The 15,720-nt window shown below is 50.4% G+C and overlaps 2 protein-coding genes across 2 annotated transcripts in view; one reads left to right on the top strand and one right to left on the bottom strand.

The window, feature by feature from the left end:
* Positions 1–18: 18 nt before the first annotated feature.
* Positions 19–13,279, bottom strand: MRRF (mitochondrial ribosome recycling factor). Its single transcript, XM_027687753.1, has 7 exons — positions 12,987–13,279; positions 12,053–12,251; positions 11,671–11,826; positions 10,315–10,433; positions 7,475–7,566; positions 1,753–1,912; positions 19–516 (listed from the first exon to the last, which is right to left on the bottom strand). The coding sequence occupies exons 2-7, from the start codon at positions 12,228–12,230 to the stop codon at positions 439–441; spliced, it is 783 nt and encodes a 260-aa protein (XP_027543554.1). The 5' UTR covers positions 12,231–12,251; positions 12,987–13,279; the 3' UTR covers positions 19–438.
* The window catches only part of RBM18 (RNA binding motif protein 18), a 10,928-nt gene continuing 8,285 nt past the window's right edge, over positions 13,078–15,720 (top strand). The window contains exon 1 of the mRNA XM_027687754.1: positions 13,078–13,272. Within this exon, the coding sequence (XP_027543555.1) occupies positions 13,160–13,272 (113 nt within the window). The 5' untranslated portion in view covers positions 13,078–13,159. The remainder of the gene's footprint in view (positions 13,273–15,720) is intronic.

Genomic DNA, 15,720 nt, shown 5'->3' with positions numbered 1-15,720 from the left:
CCAACCAGGACCTGGCTGTTGCAAGGCTGCTCCTCCACATCTCATTTTGACTTTATTTCAAGAAAAAAATAAATGCTGAGGTTTGCAGCAGGTTCCCCCTGCACGTGTTCCTGGCTCCTGCTGGGCTGGTGGTGCACGAACACGAAATGGGGTGTGAGGTGAGCAGGGCAGTCCTTCCTCCTCAGCTTCCCTGGGAGCCCTTCCAGCAGCCTCCAGTCCTCCTTCTGGATGTTTTATTTCTCATTTCACCCAATTCTGTTCCCACCTGGATGAACAGCGAGGAGAGTTCCCCCCGTTCCCCAGCACTGCCCAGGTGGGCACTGGGAGCAGCCAAGGCACAGAGCTGCTCATCCCTGAGGCTGCTGCCTGCAGGCAGGGATGAGTGCTGGGGCACAGTCCATTCCTGCTCCAGGGGCAGTGTGTCCATTGGGATGGTGTTTATCCAAGCAGCTCCTTGGTCTTTGCTGCCAGCAGCTTGTCCATCTCAGCGACAGCCTCATCTGCCATTTGCTGGATCTGTGGCAAGACAATGCAAGTCAGAGTCCTGAGTGAGGGGATGCCAGAGTTTAAAGGGAAAGGACTGACTTCAGGGCGGGGCAGAGACCTGCTGGTGCTGGCACCAGAGAAGAGAGGGCTGTTCCCTCCTGCAGCACTATCAGAACACACAGGTAACAGCAGGAGCCTTAGTACATGCCAGGAATACACACACCCAGTAACCATCTGCTTGTTTCTTGTAAAAAGAAATAAAATGGTGGTTGTCCAAGCCCTGGCCAGGGATCAGCTCTCCTGGTAACATGGGATGGACATGGCAAGAATGTAAAAGGGATGAAAAGGTGCAGGCCCTTGAGTAAGAGCAGGTAAAGGCTGGAGCACAATGGGGGTTATGCACTGGTTTCACAGGATTAAGTTCTTCTTGCTCCCAAGGTCTAATGATGACCTTTCCTCATGGGGAAAAATTTGGGTACAAGAAAAAATTCCACTGGAGATGTTACCTCTACCAATGCAGAAAACCATCTGTCTGCTCTGGGAGAGCTGCTTCCCAACAGGATTTGGTTACAATGGCATGGCCATTTTTCCTGCTTGCACAAACGCTCTGTATATCGATGTTTATTTTTGTGAGCACACAGAGAACTGTCCCAGAGCATTTGCAATGTATCTAACTTTAGCTGTTAATAAACAAACAGCTAAGAAGTAATGGCCTGCCTTCAGAGGCATCAATTCAGCAGAACACTTAGGCTTGTGCCTGAGTTTATGCCCAAGTAATTGACTTTAGTGACATCTGCTCTTAGGGAATTAGGCATGTGCTTAAGTATTTTCCTGAATTGGAGCCAAAAACTCTGGACAGAGATAATCTTGCTAGCCTTTTCATTAATAACAACTGAAACAATCCTCATTAACACCAGCTGTTTGCAGTGGCCAGGCCCTGGGTGAGTGGTGGTACAGACATGGTCGTGGATTGTTTTGCTCCCCAAATTCAGCTGGTTCGTGCAACAATCCCTCGTAGTACAAAAGCTTCTGGGGAATATTTTTTCCTCTGTGTCAGCTAACCATGGCTCATATCATAAATTTGGCTTTGAGATTGAAGTCCCCAATCTCACAAAGCAAAAGCAAATACAACAGCCATTGACCAACTCCAAAACGCAGCCCATTCCCCCGCTGGGTTCTCAGTGATGGAGATTTGTCAGCAAGGCTGGGACAAACACACCACTGAGCTCTGAGGCACCAGGATATGGCAGAAGGGAAGAAAATTACCTGCTTTTCTAGCAGATAGATGGTATCTTCTGACACTTTGCTCTTGGACTTCTTTACCTGGCTGATGCTTTTGCTTCGCACCTTTCTCAGGGCCTCTTTGGACTTGTTGGTGGCCTGCTTGGCCAGCTTGGCCAGGTTCTCCCTGTGCTCTCTGGTGACCCTAGGAACATGGGGAGAGGAAAAACACCAAAAGAAAAACAGTGTCATGTGTGGTACAGCCAGATTTATTTTCTGTGATGGACTTTGGGTAAATGAGTGATCCTCTCTGGATGGTGCTGCCCTGCCCAGGGACACCCAAAAGCTGCTGGTGTTAGACAGACCTTGCTGTGATTGGAGGCCCTGTGTGTCACAGGGCAGAGGGACTGAACAGCTCAGGGCACGTTTTTATTCTGCTTTGGTCCACCTGGAAAAAACAGCATCCACAGGGCAGCAAGTCTTGAGCCTAGAAGGAAAAATTTCCAGCCTGGACCTAAGCTGGGGAACTTGGACTGAATCTTACTTGGTTTATAGTTGTTGCTGCAGTGCCTGAAAGTCATGCTGAAATGTTCAGGCTTTCCTTGTTTCCTGCTGCCAAAGCATCTGTGGGAAAGAGGAAAAATCCAGCTCCAGACTTGAAAGATGGAACTGAAAAGTGTCATCCTGAAAAGCATAATCCTGCAAAGCCGGGAGGAAAGCTTAGTTCCTAAACCTCAGATTTGTCTTCCTGCAACTAAAAAGCCTGAATTGAGGACTGGGAAGCTACAGAGTTTATCTTTCACTCAACTTTATTCCAGCTCACCACGACCAGGATTTCCCACCGAGATGATGTGAACACCTGGTTGGACAAGAGGATGCTGCTGGACATGGTCAGCCACAGGTAACTTGGCCCACCTTCAGCTCCACCTTCCCCCTGACATGGGGCCAGTTATTGCTGTGGCACCACAAAAAAATCCTGAATTTCCCATTCCAAACTGAAAACTGCAGGTGGTGAGGGGGTCTGACCATCAAGAAGTCTCAGGAATGGCTGGGGTGTCCCCTCAGCTCTGGTAATGCTCCAGCACCTACAGCTGATCACTGTCAACTGCTAGTGCTTAACAATAATATTTTAATAATTTTAATGGCTATTGGAGTTTCCAGGCTGCCCGGAGAGGGAAAAACCCCGGTGCTCTTGCTGAGACCTGCTAGCTCAAGGGAGTTATTGCAAAATAAACATTTCACAGGAGTATTTAGAAATTGGCTGTAGCAGCCTGGGTCACCAAAACACCGGGGCTAAGACTTTTCCTGCAGAGAGCTCAGGAAATGTGGGGTGAGGGTGCCTGGGCTCTGTCCCACAGTGGGTGTGTGTTTCGGGGAGGCTGTGGGGGCACAGTGGGACCCTTGGCCCAGCAGGTCCCTTCCCTGCAGGCAGGTCTCTCCCAGCAGATGTCTGCAGAGGCACTGGCCTCTTGCCAGCCATCTCTATTTCATGGTGCCACTGGGAACAGGCTTCCCAGAAGCAGTCAGAAATTACAGGAATTTGGGATGGCTTGGAAAGCTGACAGACCCAGAGAGCAGCATCCCAGCCCTGGCACCCAGGGCACCCTGGTGCCTGTCCCCTCCCTGGGAGATGGCCAGGGAATGTCACACAGAATCAAAGAATATCCTGAGTTGGAAGGGACCCACAAGGATCATCAGTTCAACCCCTGACCCTGCCCAGGACATGCCAACAATCCCCCTCTGTCCCTGAGAGCATTGTCTAAACACTCCTGGAGCTCTGGCAGCCTTGGGGCCGTGCCCACTGCCCTGGGGAGCCTGGGCAGTGCCAACCACCCTCTGGGGGAAGAACCTTTCCCTGAGACCCAACCTAACTCATCACATGTGGCAGGAGGCTCCTGGTCAGCACAGGCTGAGGAGTGAGCAGGGATCCTTGTGATGGTTTCCCTGCATCCCAACGTCGGTGCCTCCGGGGCTTCTCGTGTTCGACCTCCCCGGCCGGAGCTCCCGCAGCACATTTGGAACCACCAAAGCTCCCAGGCAGAGGTCCCCGTGAGGTCAGATTCTCAGGCAGCTTTTTGGGGGGTGGGAGGGGTGGGGAGTCAATCCTGGCCGCTCAGCTTGGAGGGGGGAGCTGGAAATCTCTCCCATCTCCTGCTGGGTGGCGGGGGAGCCGCTCAGCGCTGGGAGCCGAGCGCGGCTCTCGCGAGCTGAGCCCAGGGTATCACTCGCCTGCCCGGGGCTGCCGAGCCTTGAAGGAAATGTTTTTGTTTATGCAGCCCTGCCAGATTTCCTCTGCTTCTTGGCACGGGGTCACAGCTTTCATGCCTCCTTGTCTGTCTTTATTAACACCAATTTCTTTTTATCACCGTGCAGTGCCGGGGAGTTTCTCAGCGGGTTTTATGTTCCAGCCAGACTGTGTGTAAATTCTCAGCAATGCTACCAACAGTGCCAGAAGTGGACACTTTTCCAAGCAGATGCTGTTTCTGGTTAAGGAATCCATCAACACGAGCCAGGCCCATGGTTTCTGAGGACAGTTGTTTAATCCTGCCCCTAGATGTGGGACTTTTAAGCTGTTCTTTGGTATGTTTTCTTTTCTGTCTATAAGCCAATCCCTACTAGTAATCCCTACCCCCACTTAAAGCTAAAAAAAAAGTGTGAAGTGAACTTGGGGAAAGGGTGCCAGAGTGGGGAATGAGGACAAGGTCTCCATCTGTCACCCCTGATGCCCTTCCTGCAGCTCACAGAGCAGCGGGCTCAATTCCTGCTGTTCCCCCAGGGACCAGGACAAAGCCTGGTGAATGACATGTCAGGGGGGGTCACAACACACACCATCCCACGAGTAACATCTTTTTTTCTGCCTCCCCCAGCTCCAGTGGTTCAAGCACTGCAGCCCTTGGCAGAGCAGACCCCCAGCGAGCTCGACAGGGCTCGTCTCAACGCAAGACGTTTATCCGGGTAAGAGCAATTTCTGTATCTCAAACATGAGGAATTTCCTGTGAAGGAGAGGGATCAGTTAAAGCAAAGCAGGCTTAACTAAACACTCTGCATTCATAATTGCAGATAAACACAGGGTGCAGCATTTATTGCTCAATAAAAAGCAAGTGACAGACTCCTGACGATGAGCGAGTGCAGCTCGGAGCAGCCTTGGTGTGTTTTCAAGTGAAATTTTTTGTGTCCTTTCTCCCCATAATAGGTATCTTTGCATATTTCTTAAAGGGCAAAGGGAAAAAAAAAAAGCTCACAATGAGTCATTAAACTTTCAAATGAGTCATCTGGCTTTCAGTAAAACATGTGTAAAAATATTACCGATTTACAAACAATATCCAGTGTAACACAATGGGTCCAAAAAAGACGAATCTAAAAATGAGGCAATACCATAAAAGACACAAGGTCAGGTCAAATTCGGCCAAGAGATCAACCAATACAAACGTTCCCATGGCTGGTTCCTTTTTTTATTTTTATTTTTAAACCCCCGGAGGCTACTTTTTTATACAAATAAATATTGCCTATGCAGTGTTAGCCACAGAAACAGGCAAATGCCTCGGGGAGCAGAGGGATCCTGGCAAAGCAGCAGAAGTAAACACCAACCACACGAGTGTATTTTTTCTGCTGAAACGGCAGTGCAAAACCTAAACTAACAGAATAAATACTGAGAAGCAAACTCCACTTTTAAATGCTCAGCTGAGACACTCTGGAGCACAGCTGGACCTGCACGAGGCAAAACACGACACACGTGTGTCCAGCTGACAGGTCAGAGTGAGAAGTGGTTTTAATGACAGGTAAGGACAATTTGGGTTTGGTTTTATTTTTAGTGTGACTTCATTTCATGGAAGAACCAATTTCTGCGGAAACAATATTAATATCTCTTAATTTTGGATGTGTTTGCTCGATTTCCACATCAGACGTAATTTTGGCAATTTTATTGCATCTGTCTGTCATATATCCTCTCATAAACTCTTGGAAATAATGAAAAACCTAGAAAATTTTAAAAAGCAATTCAGGGATATAGTATTAAAGAGAGGCCTCTTGCAGAATTTGATTGTTTCTGGCCCCCTCTTTGCAATAGGTGGTTTTAAAAGGCTGGAATTGTCTGCTTGTCTTTTCAGTAAGTGGATGAAACTCCCAAAGACCCAGTCGTGTAACTGGAGAGCAAAAGGGACTAGAGGTGCCAGTGAGGGCAGACCCACAGGGCACAGCTCCCAAAAAACCTTAACTCAGGACTTCCCAGGTTCCCAAGCAGCCAGGAAGGGACCAGGAGCTGCAACCCTGACACACCAGAGGAACACTGGAGTGCACCAGGCAGAGCTTCCCTGGGAAGAGAAGACTTGTTTTTGCTCTGCAGCTCCACAGAAGATGGTGACAGACCATACACATTTGTTTAAAAACACAGTATTTTGTTAAAGCTCCGGATTTGCAGTTTTGGAGTTTCCTCCCCTGCAATTCGTATTCAAGGATGACCCAAGTGCCCATTAACAATCAAACCACTGTGCAGCAACCCGGGAGCCTCAGCAATTATGAAGATAATGGTGCCCTCCTCCTCCTCTGCCTCCTCTCCTGAGGAATGGGGGAAGGGCAGGGAGCACGGGGAAGGAAAATCAGCAAATAGAATGATAATGTCATTGCCTCTCACCGACTGCAACGGAAAGCTGCAATTAGACTTCTCTGATGAAAATGCTGGGTAAAATTCCACAGAATTTTTAAAGGAGATCTAAAGCATAAGAAATACCTGGTTCATCTTTACCAAGAAGTCACCTGCTTGTGCAAGGGGTTTGTGCACTCCCTGTGTGAGAGCTGTTTGCCTTTACCCCAGGGTGTGAGTTCATGTACAGCCACACCTGCCCAGAGTATTTGGATGCTCCATAAGGTCTGAGCACCCACAGGAACCCGTGAGCTTTCCTTGTGCCACCCAACCCTGGTGCCCCTGTGACAGGCAGTGTCTGTGCCAGTGAGTGGAGCTGCTGGGAGCCCTAATTTCACCTGAAAGGACCCCTGTTCCCAGAAGGGGAAGAGCCCAGCATGCTGCAGTCCAAAGCACACTAAGGGATCATCAGGATGGCTTCTCCTGATCACAAACTGAAGCATGGATGCAGTGGCACCTCCTGCCTTGTCCAAGGGCTGGGAGACACCTGTGATGGGTGAGGGAAGCAATGCTCATGCCTTGGCCAGGGGCAGCCTGCTTTTCCATCAGCCCCACACCAAAACTTCCACGCAGCCATCAGTTACACAATGTGTGTCAGATGAGAGGAGGGAGCAGATTTTTCAGTCAAAGCTATAAATTTCCTGCCTCTCCCTTTCACCACTTCCTTTTAGTGCTCTCTGCACCAAGGTGCTACTCATCCCTAATACTACTGGTTCACCAAATTCACTCCTGCCTTACTGCTGCTCTTTGCTGGTGTAATTCTGGGAATTCAGAGCAGAGCAGCAAAGAATCAGCCCCTGGGTTAAAGCAATACAGGTTCAAAAGCCTTTGGCTCTCCTGCAAAGTGCTGCACCCAGCAAGGACCAAGATTTCTCTGCACGGGGAAGATGAAGAATAAAACCAACCACCAGATGCCAAGATGTGATGACTTAGAGCTCAGACACTTGGAAGAGGTTCCACCAGACGCTTTCAGGGGCTCAGATTTTTTTCCAGACCTGAACTTACAGCTATTTGGAAAGCAGCTGCATCGGGATATTCAGCAATCGTGCATGTTTACCCTCTGAAGGGCACTCAGTGCAACCTACTGTGTTGTCTTGCATGGTGACGAGCTCGGGCAGAGATACTCACTTAGGAACTGGCACCCGAATCATCATCCCGTCCACCTCGGGGTTCAGGTTCATGCCACTCTCCCTTATAGCCTTCATAGCTGCAGCTGTGCTCTGTAAAGCAGATCAAAAGGTAAAAGGGAATTAGGAAATAATCATTCCCATATGCCAGAACTCTGTCAATAGTTGGCAATCCATCTCCGTGGAACATGGAAACATTTACTTCTGTTACCAGTAAGATCAGGAAGTTACATTGGTGCAGAGAGCTTTGATCAAACCGAATGGGAAACTACGGCCGCTCGTATCGGGGTAGGGGGGCACCAGGGGGGGAGAGGGGAAGGCAGGCAACAACAAAAGAAAACTGTTTTGTTTCTTTGAAACTATTCGAATGGTTTGAGGCAACGCAGAGCGAAACCGCAGCAAATTCCCAAGGCACAGCCTGACTGTGGCGAAGGAGATGAAAGATTCTGAGCATTTAAAAATTCCAGCTGAATGTTTCCCACTAGAAATCGCCCAGTGCCAATTCTGAAACGTTAACAAACTTAACCACTTCAGCACTACAACCTGACCACAGGACATCGGGGCAGCAGCAGATGGCTGAGAAACAGTGCCCGTGCCCAGCTCTGTGTTTATTTTACAGCTCATTACTGAGGATTAACTTCTCAAAACTCCCCTGCCACTGGCTGATGCTCTGGTGGGGTGGCAGGTTTTCCTGGTGACTGCAAGGTGATTAAAAGGCTTTATGTCCATCCCAGGGCACGGGTTGTGCCTCTAGAGAGTGACAGGCAGAGTTAAGGCAGAGTTTGGCCGGGAGCTCCTGCGAGGCTCTGCCAGGTCGGTTCGTTCTTGACATTGACAAGCCCAAGGAGTTTGTATTCCTGTGGCACTTGTGTGGTGTTTCCTACCAGGCACGATGCTATTTCTGATACTCTTTGCCATCATTAACTTTAGCTCCAGGCTGCTGCAGTGTTTATGTCATTCAAACCGTATTTATGAAGCTCAGCTTTTGTCATCTGAGGCACAAACTAAAGCTCTGCAGATTTGTTCAGGTCCCTGACACGTGACATCACTGAACCTAATGAATGCTCTGCTGGTGTTCTGTAAGAGACAACTGCTGTCCTCTGAAACTACAAGGGCAGGGAAAATGCAACCAAAATGATCTCAGCACATTAGGAATAAAAAGGGACAGTGCTTGCTCTGTAGGAAAGAAACGCTCAGTAAAAACTGTGTTGTTTAACATAGATATTGGAGGAGATGGAAGGAGGGGAAAATATTGTAATATTGCCCCCATCCTCTTGCAAGCCATGAAAAAAACCCCATACCTAAAAAAACAGCATCTTGTTCAGTTTTATAACTCTTGGGCAAACAGACTTTGGCCCTGCAAGTCCTTTTCTATGATTGTTTTATTTCTCACTCTTCAGGCACTTTTATTTTCTTCTCAATGTCGTGAAGTACTGACGATATGCTGTGAATAATGACATCAAGTAATCGTGTCTGTAATGGTTTTAAAGAGTTCAGTCTACCACAGAACATTCATGGTATAAAGCAACTGTACTGAGAGAAATAGTTCAAGTGATCCTTTGGCTTAGAAAGCAAATGCAGGCAATGCTCTACAGAGGATATTTAATTTCTCACATGCCCATTTCTCAGCCTGAGGTCCTGTTTGACACGGGGTAAGTCATGGAGTGCCTTTCCTGCCCTCTCAGCGCCGGCTCTGCGGGACCTCGGCGCACTGGCTGATGAGGGGCCTCTGTTCTCCAGAGCCTTTGTACACTTTAGGAAACACTTAGGCATCAAGTGCCTTACACTGACCTCCTCTGAGACTTTGCTGACTTAATTAATAGGGGAAAGCCTTTGCAAAATAAATAGAGATAAGCCCTGGCAAACCTCCAGACGTGGGGTGAGACGAATCGCTGACCCTGCGCTGGCTCCTGGTCCCATCTGCCTGGCTCTGCCTGTGGGAGCTGCAGGGCACCCCAAGGGCTTGATCCCCAGGTGGGATTTGCATTGCTGCCTCATTTAGGGGCAAGTCTAAGGCTCCTGCAGAAAATTAAGGGAACTTGTCTCTCACAGAAGATAACTTAAAGCACCTCGTTTGTGTTCTGACCTGCAGACGCTGCCTAAGGGGGAGCTCACCAACCTCAGCAGTGCCCAGCTCGAGCTCTGTGACTTAGCACGGCTCAGTCCCACCAGGGAGGCTCCTCAGAAGCTCTCAAGCACCATCAGCAGCTTCTCCCAGGAGCTCTCAGGGGTGTCCCCAGCCCTGGTGGTAAGTAAGCAAGTTCCAGAGGCGTTTGATGGTGTGTCCAGCACAAATTCCAGCCACACGGCTGGTTCTGTGCCTGGCCACGGATTCACAAGGAACTGAGTTAACACAATGGGGCAGGTGCAGTGTCAGAGACACGTGTGTCACTCAGGTGAGTGTGTGTGTGTGCTCAGGACTGCTGGTGCCATAAATACATGGCAAAAGGGGAGGGCTGGTAGGGCACAGGGAATCTTGTCTGTGACTTAGTGTTGCTCTGCAGATCCACCTGACAGGAAAGCACTCCCCAGAGCAAACCCCTGGCAGTGTGGCACTCACTGGACACAGCCCTGAGAGCAATCCCAGCATGGAACTCCCCTGGGACCCCTCACTGCTGCAGGTGAGCTGCTCTGTGAGCCAGGCAGGGCTGGGGAATCACTGTCAGCAGCAAAATACCCCTTCTGTTCTGTGTCAGCACAAAGTGACACAGCCCAGCCAGAGCTCCCAGCCCTGCCACGTTTGACTGATTTTGTCTAAGTGTTCCTTTGCTCAGCATCAACCTGTTTGTTCCCCTGGTAATTATCCCTTCCCACTGCCTTCAGTCACGTGTCCTTCCTTACCTCTGGAAAACTGGTCATGTTCACTATAATGAGCTGTGGTGATTTCTGTGAGATCTGCCCCAGCTGGTTCAGTGGAAACTTCCCATCTTTGGTCACCACAGTTATGTGATCCAGGGCCCCTCAAAAGAACCAAACACAGGCACTTTCAGTATGATACAGCAGTTTGCAGCAATGCTGAAGAAAAATGCGTCTGCAGTGTCCCACTTCCCTCCTGCTTTTCAAAATATAGATGTTACAAAGGAAAAAAAATGTGTTTATTCAGACTTCAGGTGCTGTTTGTGTTCAGGCATCCCCTGTGTATTCACAAGCTAAATATTTTAAAGCTGCTCTGAAGCACAAAAACACGAAAACAAAACTCGTGTTTGTTTTTGCTACCAGAATAGGAAAACTAAGCAGGATTGTTAAGAATGAAAAGGAAATAATTATTTTTTAATCCTTAGTATTTAAAGAAAATAAAAATGTGGCTGTAAAAATCAAGAAAAATATTGTCTTTAACTTAGCAGTGCTCTCTTAAACCCCTCTTTTTTTTTTCCCCCAGGTCCCCAGAGGGGTGTTGTACACTGCCTAATTTAAGGTATTCAGTTTCTCCCTGAGCTACTCTTAATCTGCTCTCTAGTTTCTGCTGCAAAATGTTAACAGGCCAAAAGGCACGTGGGACAGGAGGTACTTTATCAGTGGAATTAAAAAAAATACCTATGGTTAAAATAAATACTTAAGAGACCAAGCTATGCTTTCCAACTCCATTAAAGACAGAAGTGCCCCTGCCAGAGCTGGGGTGGTGAATGATTCAAATTTGGTCATTGTTTAATGTTAAGTTTTATCCCTGAAACTTGATACACTCACAAATGCGTGGGTTCAGAGTGTTATAGTAACTGTGGCTTAGTCAAATATATTCACATTTCTTCCTAAAGCACAAAATCCAGTAAGTGAGCGAGGCTTGTACAGGTCACTGCCCACAAAGACACACAGCAAAAAAAAGTTTGTATATGCCAGACACCAGCCTGATGGCAATTTCCAAAAGGCTAATTCGATGGCAATTGGATTTTTCCTGCCCTACTGCACCATTAGCTGACAACCTGCTTCTCCATCACATCTGCAAACAGTTCAGTTAGAGACTTTTGACATCTCCCACTTACAAAAGCTATTTCCAGGAAGCTATTAGCCAAAATGGATTCTTCCTGGTCAAGCTCAGGGTGAAGAAAGCCTTTAGCTGGGATGTCAAGGCTGCAGCAACTGGGTGCCCCGTGAATACCTCCAGAAAAAGAAAATCCACTTTGAAAAAACCAGAGTTCTCCGTTACTAGGATTTGTAACCTTATTTATGGGCCACAGAGCATCACACAAGGAAATTACCAACCTGGTGAGGTTCTAACACTGATGTTCCTGCTGAAATCTTCTTTCAGAGCTTCTATGACTGCCTGCATGTCCTCACTGGTTTCCTCCAAATTGATAATGTCCTCAACTAGGGCAGCACTGATATTCACTTTGGCTTGGCTCTGCCCCTTACCTTTAGCTGCAGATTGCACAAAAAGAAAAAAATTAATTTCTATTTGTGACAACAGTTAGTTGCTGCATTAGAAAGTAGACTCAATTCAGAACTGAGTCTAAGATAATCCAAAGTAACTGTACTTTTTAATGAGTAAATAGCCCAGTACTTGAGCACATGTGCCAAGAAATATACATATATATTAGAGAGAGAGAGGGGGGTTGCAAAACCAGGAAAAAGCTGCTGTTTTTACCCTTTTTGGTAGCCAGCTGTCTGCTCAGCAGCACCTGATGGCCACACTGCCTGCAGCCCTCCAGGAGCAGGGCAGGGTGGCCCGTGGGAGCCCCTGGCAGCCCCCTGGTCAGCAGGAAGGACGAACGGTGCAGCAGGGACGGGAGAGGACGGAGCCCCCTCAGTGCCAGAGCCATCATCCCAGCTCCTCTCTGACCCACCTGCAAGAGAGAAAGGCAGGGGGGCTACTCGGCCTGCTAAAAACAACCTGATTTAGGGCTTAGCGGTACTCATGGGCACAAGGTGACAGCTCAGCGACGTGGGCACTGGGTCTGGGCATCTGCAGTGGAAAGGGCTCTGCACATCTGTGCAGACGGGCAGGGGCCTCTGGCACAAACCCCGCGGCTGCCGAGGTGGAGCAGCTCGTACAGTACCGGGTGTGGGCTGAAACTTCTGCCACACGCGGTCTGACACTTCGCGGCTCCCCCGCACTCACGAGCTTTATTTATTCCGGCTGCCCGGGGCTGCGGGGCGTTCCTGCAGCCGCGCCAACACCGACGGTGCCCGCGGGGGCGGTGGCGGCCACCGGAGGGACCGGCCCTCGGTGCGCTCCTGGTCCCTGCTCCCCCCGATCCCGGCGCGGGGGTCCCGGGAATGCCGACCCCGCTCCCGCTCCCTGCACGTGCGCGCAGGACACGCCCCCTCGGGGCCCCGCCCCTCAACACGACCCCGCCCCTGGGAACGAGCCCCGCCCCGCGCCTGGCCCCGCCCACGCCTGTCCCGCTCCTTGGGACGCGCCGGCCCAGCCCGGCCCGGCCCGGCCGCCCCCCGGGCCCCGTGCAAGGCTGGGCTGGGAACCGAGGATCGATGGGGGAGCGGGGATCAACCGGGGGCCGATGGGCAACCGGGGGGGGGGCGGAGGGGAGAAGGAGGGCGGGCGCCGCCGCCTCGCTCACCGTCGCGCGGCCCTGCGCGTCCCGGCCGACGTCATCCGCGCGCGCGTGCGTGACGTCATAGAGCGGCGCCAAGGGCGGGGCGAGGCCTGCGCGGCCCCGCGGAGGCGGCGAGAGCGGGACGGGCCCGGCCCTCGGACCGACCCCGGACAGAGCCCGGATCGACCCCCGCGGCCATGGAGCCGGGCCGCCAGGCGCTGCCCCTCGAGAACGCCTCCATCCTGTCCGAGGGCGCGCTGCAGGACGGGCACCGCCTCTGGATCGGCAACCTCGACCCCAAGATCACCGAGTGAGTCACCGCCCCCCGGTGCCCCCAGGGACGGGGCCGTGTCCCTCCCGCCAGCAGCGCAGCGCCCCGGGCCACGTGTGCGCTGCCTGGCCCTGCCCTGCCCTGCCCTGCCCTGCCCTGCCCAGCCCTGCAGCCCCTGGGGCTCAGCCCCAGCACTGCCGCACCCCCGGTGCCAGCGGCTCTGCGGGGCGTGGGGCGGGTCCCCCCCGATTTGGGTGCCCCGAGAGGCAGCACAGGCTGGCACAGCACCCCCAGCTCCTGCCTCTGCCCCCTGTAAGGGGTGACAGCCGCCCACTCGAGCGGTCCCCGAGTCCCCCCGGCACTGAGGAGCAGCCCGTGTGGGGGGGATGTGTCTCGGGTGTCTCCAGAGGGGCTCAGAGGCAGGTCCTTAACCCCTGCAAACAGCACCCCCCGAGGCACTGCTCGGGCTGGGAGCCCAGGGGATGAAAATATCCTTGTTCTCTAAACTGGGGAAGTGGTGGAATATCACATTAGAGACTTTCAGGGTGGCAGTGGCCAAACAACAGCAAAACAGGACACAGCCCTGGAAATCATAACCCGGAGTGGTTGGGGTTTGCTGGGAAATGAGGGTGGGCAGAGGAGATCTCATATCCCCTGTATCACACAGGGGCCTGGTTTTGTTTTGCTGGATGTGGGCTGAGCAGAGGAGAGTTTCTGAGTGACGAGGTGGGAGTGGTGTGGCTGCTGTGCTGGGTAACTGCACAAACCAAACACGTGTCTGTGCAGTTTGTGTTTACCCCAGGCTGCAGATAATTATCTCCTGAGCAAACACAACATTTGAACAGCTAAATTATCAAGGGAATGTAATGTGCTGTCCAATATTTGGATGGTGTGCTGAGAAATCAGTAGGTTGTATTAAAAAGAAATAAACCAAAACAATTTGGGGTTTGCACACTCCTGAGAAACAAGCATTTTTGATTAACTATTGTGTGTGTGTCTGTCATGGAATACTTTTCCTTCCTGGTCCTTTTTGTGTGTGTGCAGGTGCTGGGGTTTTATTCTGAGTGTGGTTCATCTGAGCAGAGCAGTTCCCTAATAGCCCCTAAATGGGATCATTAATGCATTGTGCTGTTCAGCCATTCAGCTCTGGGAGGTTTCTGCATTAATTACCATTTTTATCCCACTCCCAGCTCCGTTACTCTGGTTTGTCCACATTCACTGACCACGTAAAATTAGATACAGGAATTCCTGAGGGTGTTGTTTGCTGGGTCCTCAAGGATTCAGGAGCTGGTTTGGTGTGAGGGTGGGAGCAGTGGGTGTAAGTGCATCCCAGGGTGATCCTGGGAAGTGCAGGTTGTTCCTCTGAATTTCAGCCAGACAAGTGATAGTTTTATATGGCAAAATTCACTGTTTTCATCACCTGCCTGAAGTGAGTTTGATGGTTTCATTCCCCAGGGTCCTCGAGCCTTGAGTGCTTCCAGGCTCCTAAATGTTTCAAGTTTGCCCAGTGATGAGTGACAGTGCTTGTTGCTTATTTCAGGCTTTATAACCCTGCTTTTGGTTTTGCTTTAAAAATGGCTCTTCTCTCCTGAAAATTGTATTATATCTCCATTTCTTTGTGAATAACAGAGGAGGAAGTTCCTTTTAACACATTGTCAGTGCAGAGAGAAAGTGTGTGGTCCTATGTGAGGTCATAAGTTTCTCTAAGTCATCTTGCCCTTTATTCTCTCATGCTGAGGGTTTGCATCTCTGCTCATAGCTGCTCATCTCAGTCATCCTTGTTGAGGTTTGTGCTCACATGACTGAGTCACACCCCTGAAAAATAAATGGCTGTTTCTTTGTTTGCTGCTTTTATCTGTTTTTTAAAAGAGTTGCCTTTTTTATTTCTGTGCTGGGTTTGTTTAGGACAGAGTAAGGTTGGTTGAGTTGCTGGCAGAGTTTAATAAATGGTTTTGAGACTCTCAAGCAGAAATGAGTTCAGAAAGTCTTCAATCAATCCAAGGCTTCCATTTAAAGAGTAAACTGTAGCTGCAGTCAAGTGCTGGGGAGTTAAAAGGTAAGGTACACGTTGGAGCACAAGCTGCAGGAACAGGAATTTATAGATGTAGGGCTGCCCACAAATTACAACCTGAGACTTTATGGGTTTTGGGAGGTTATTTGGGGGGTTATTGGGCAACTGTGACTCAGCTGGGAGTGCTGACATACCCTGTGCACTGGGTTAGGGTGGGTCTCCTGGTGGGCATTGCTCCTTGCTGGTGATGTTTGTGGGTGACATCTTTTATCCATCATCCTTAAAGGGCTGCCTGCCTGTGGAAAGAGATGGCATTAGGAGTCTCCTGAGAGTGTTCTTAGCAGCTGGAAGGAGGTGAGCTGGCACCAGGGGACCTCGCAGCTGTTTGTGACACAGGACTTCTGGTGCTGAATAATAATCCCTGTGGGGTCTGCCAGGGCAGAGTGATCCCTGCTGTGGGATCTGCCAGGGCAGAG

This window comes from Neopelma chrysocephalum, unplaced genomic scaffold, assembly GCF_003984885.1.
Source record: "Neopelma chrysocephalum unplaced genomic scaffold, ASM398488v2 Primary Assembly neopelma1_74, whole genome shotgun sequence".
Classification (NCBI taxonomy): Eukaryota; Metazoa; Chordata; class Aves; order Passeriformes; family Pipridae; genus Neopelma; species Neopelma chrysocephalum.
This window is presented reverse-complemented; position numbering and strand designations above follow the sequence as displayed.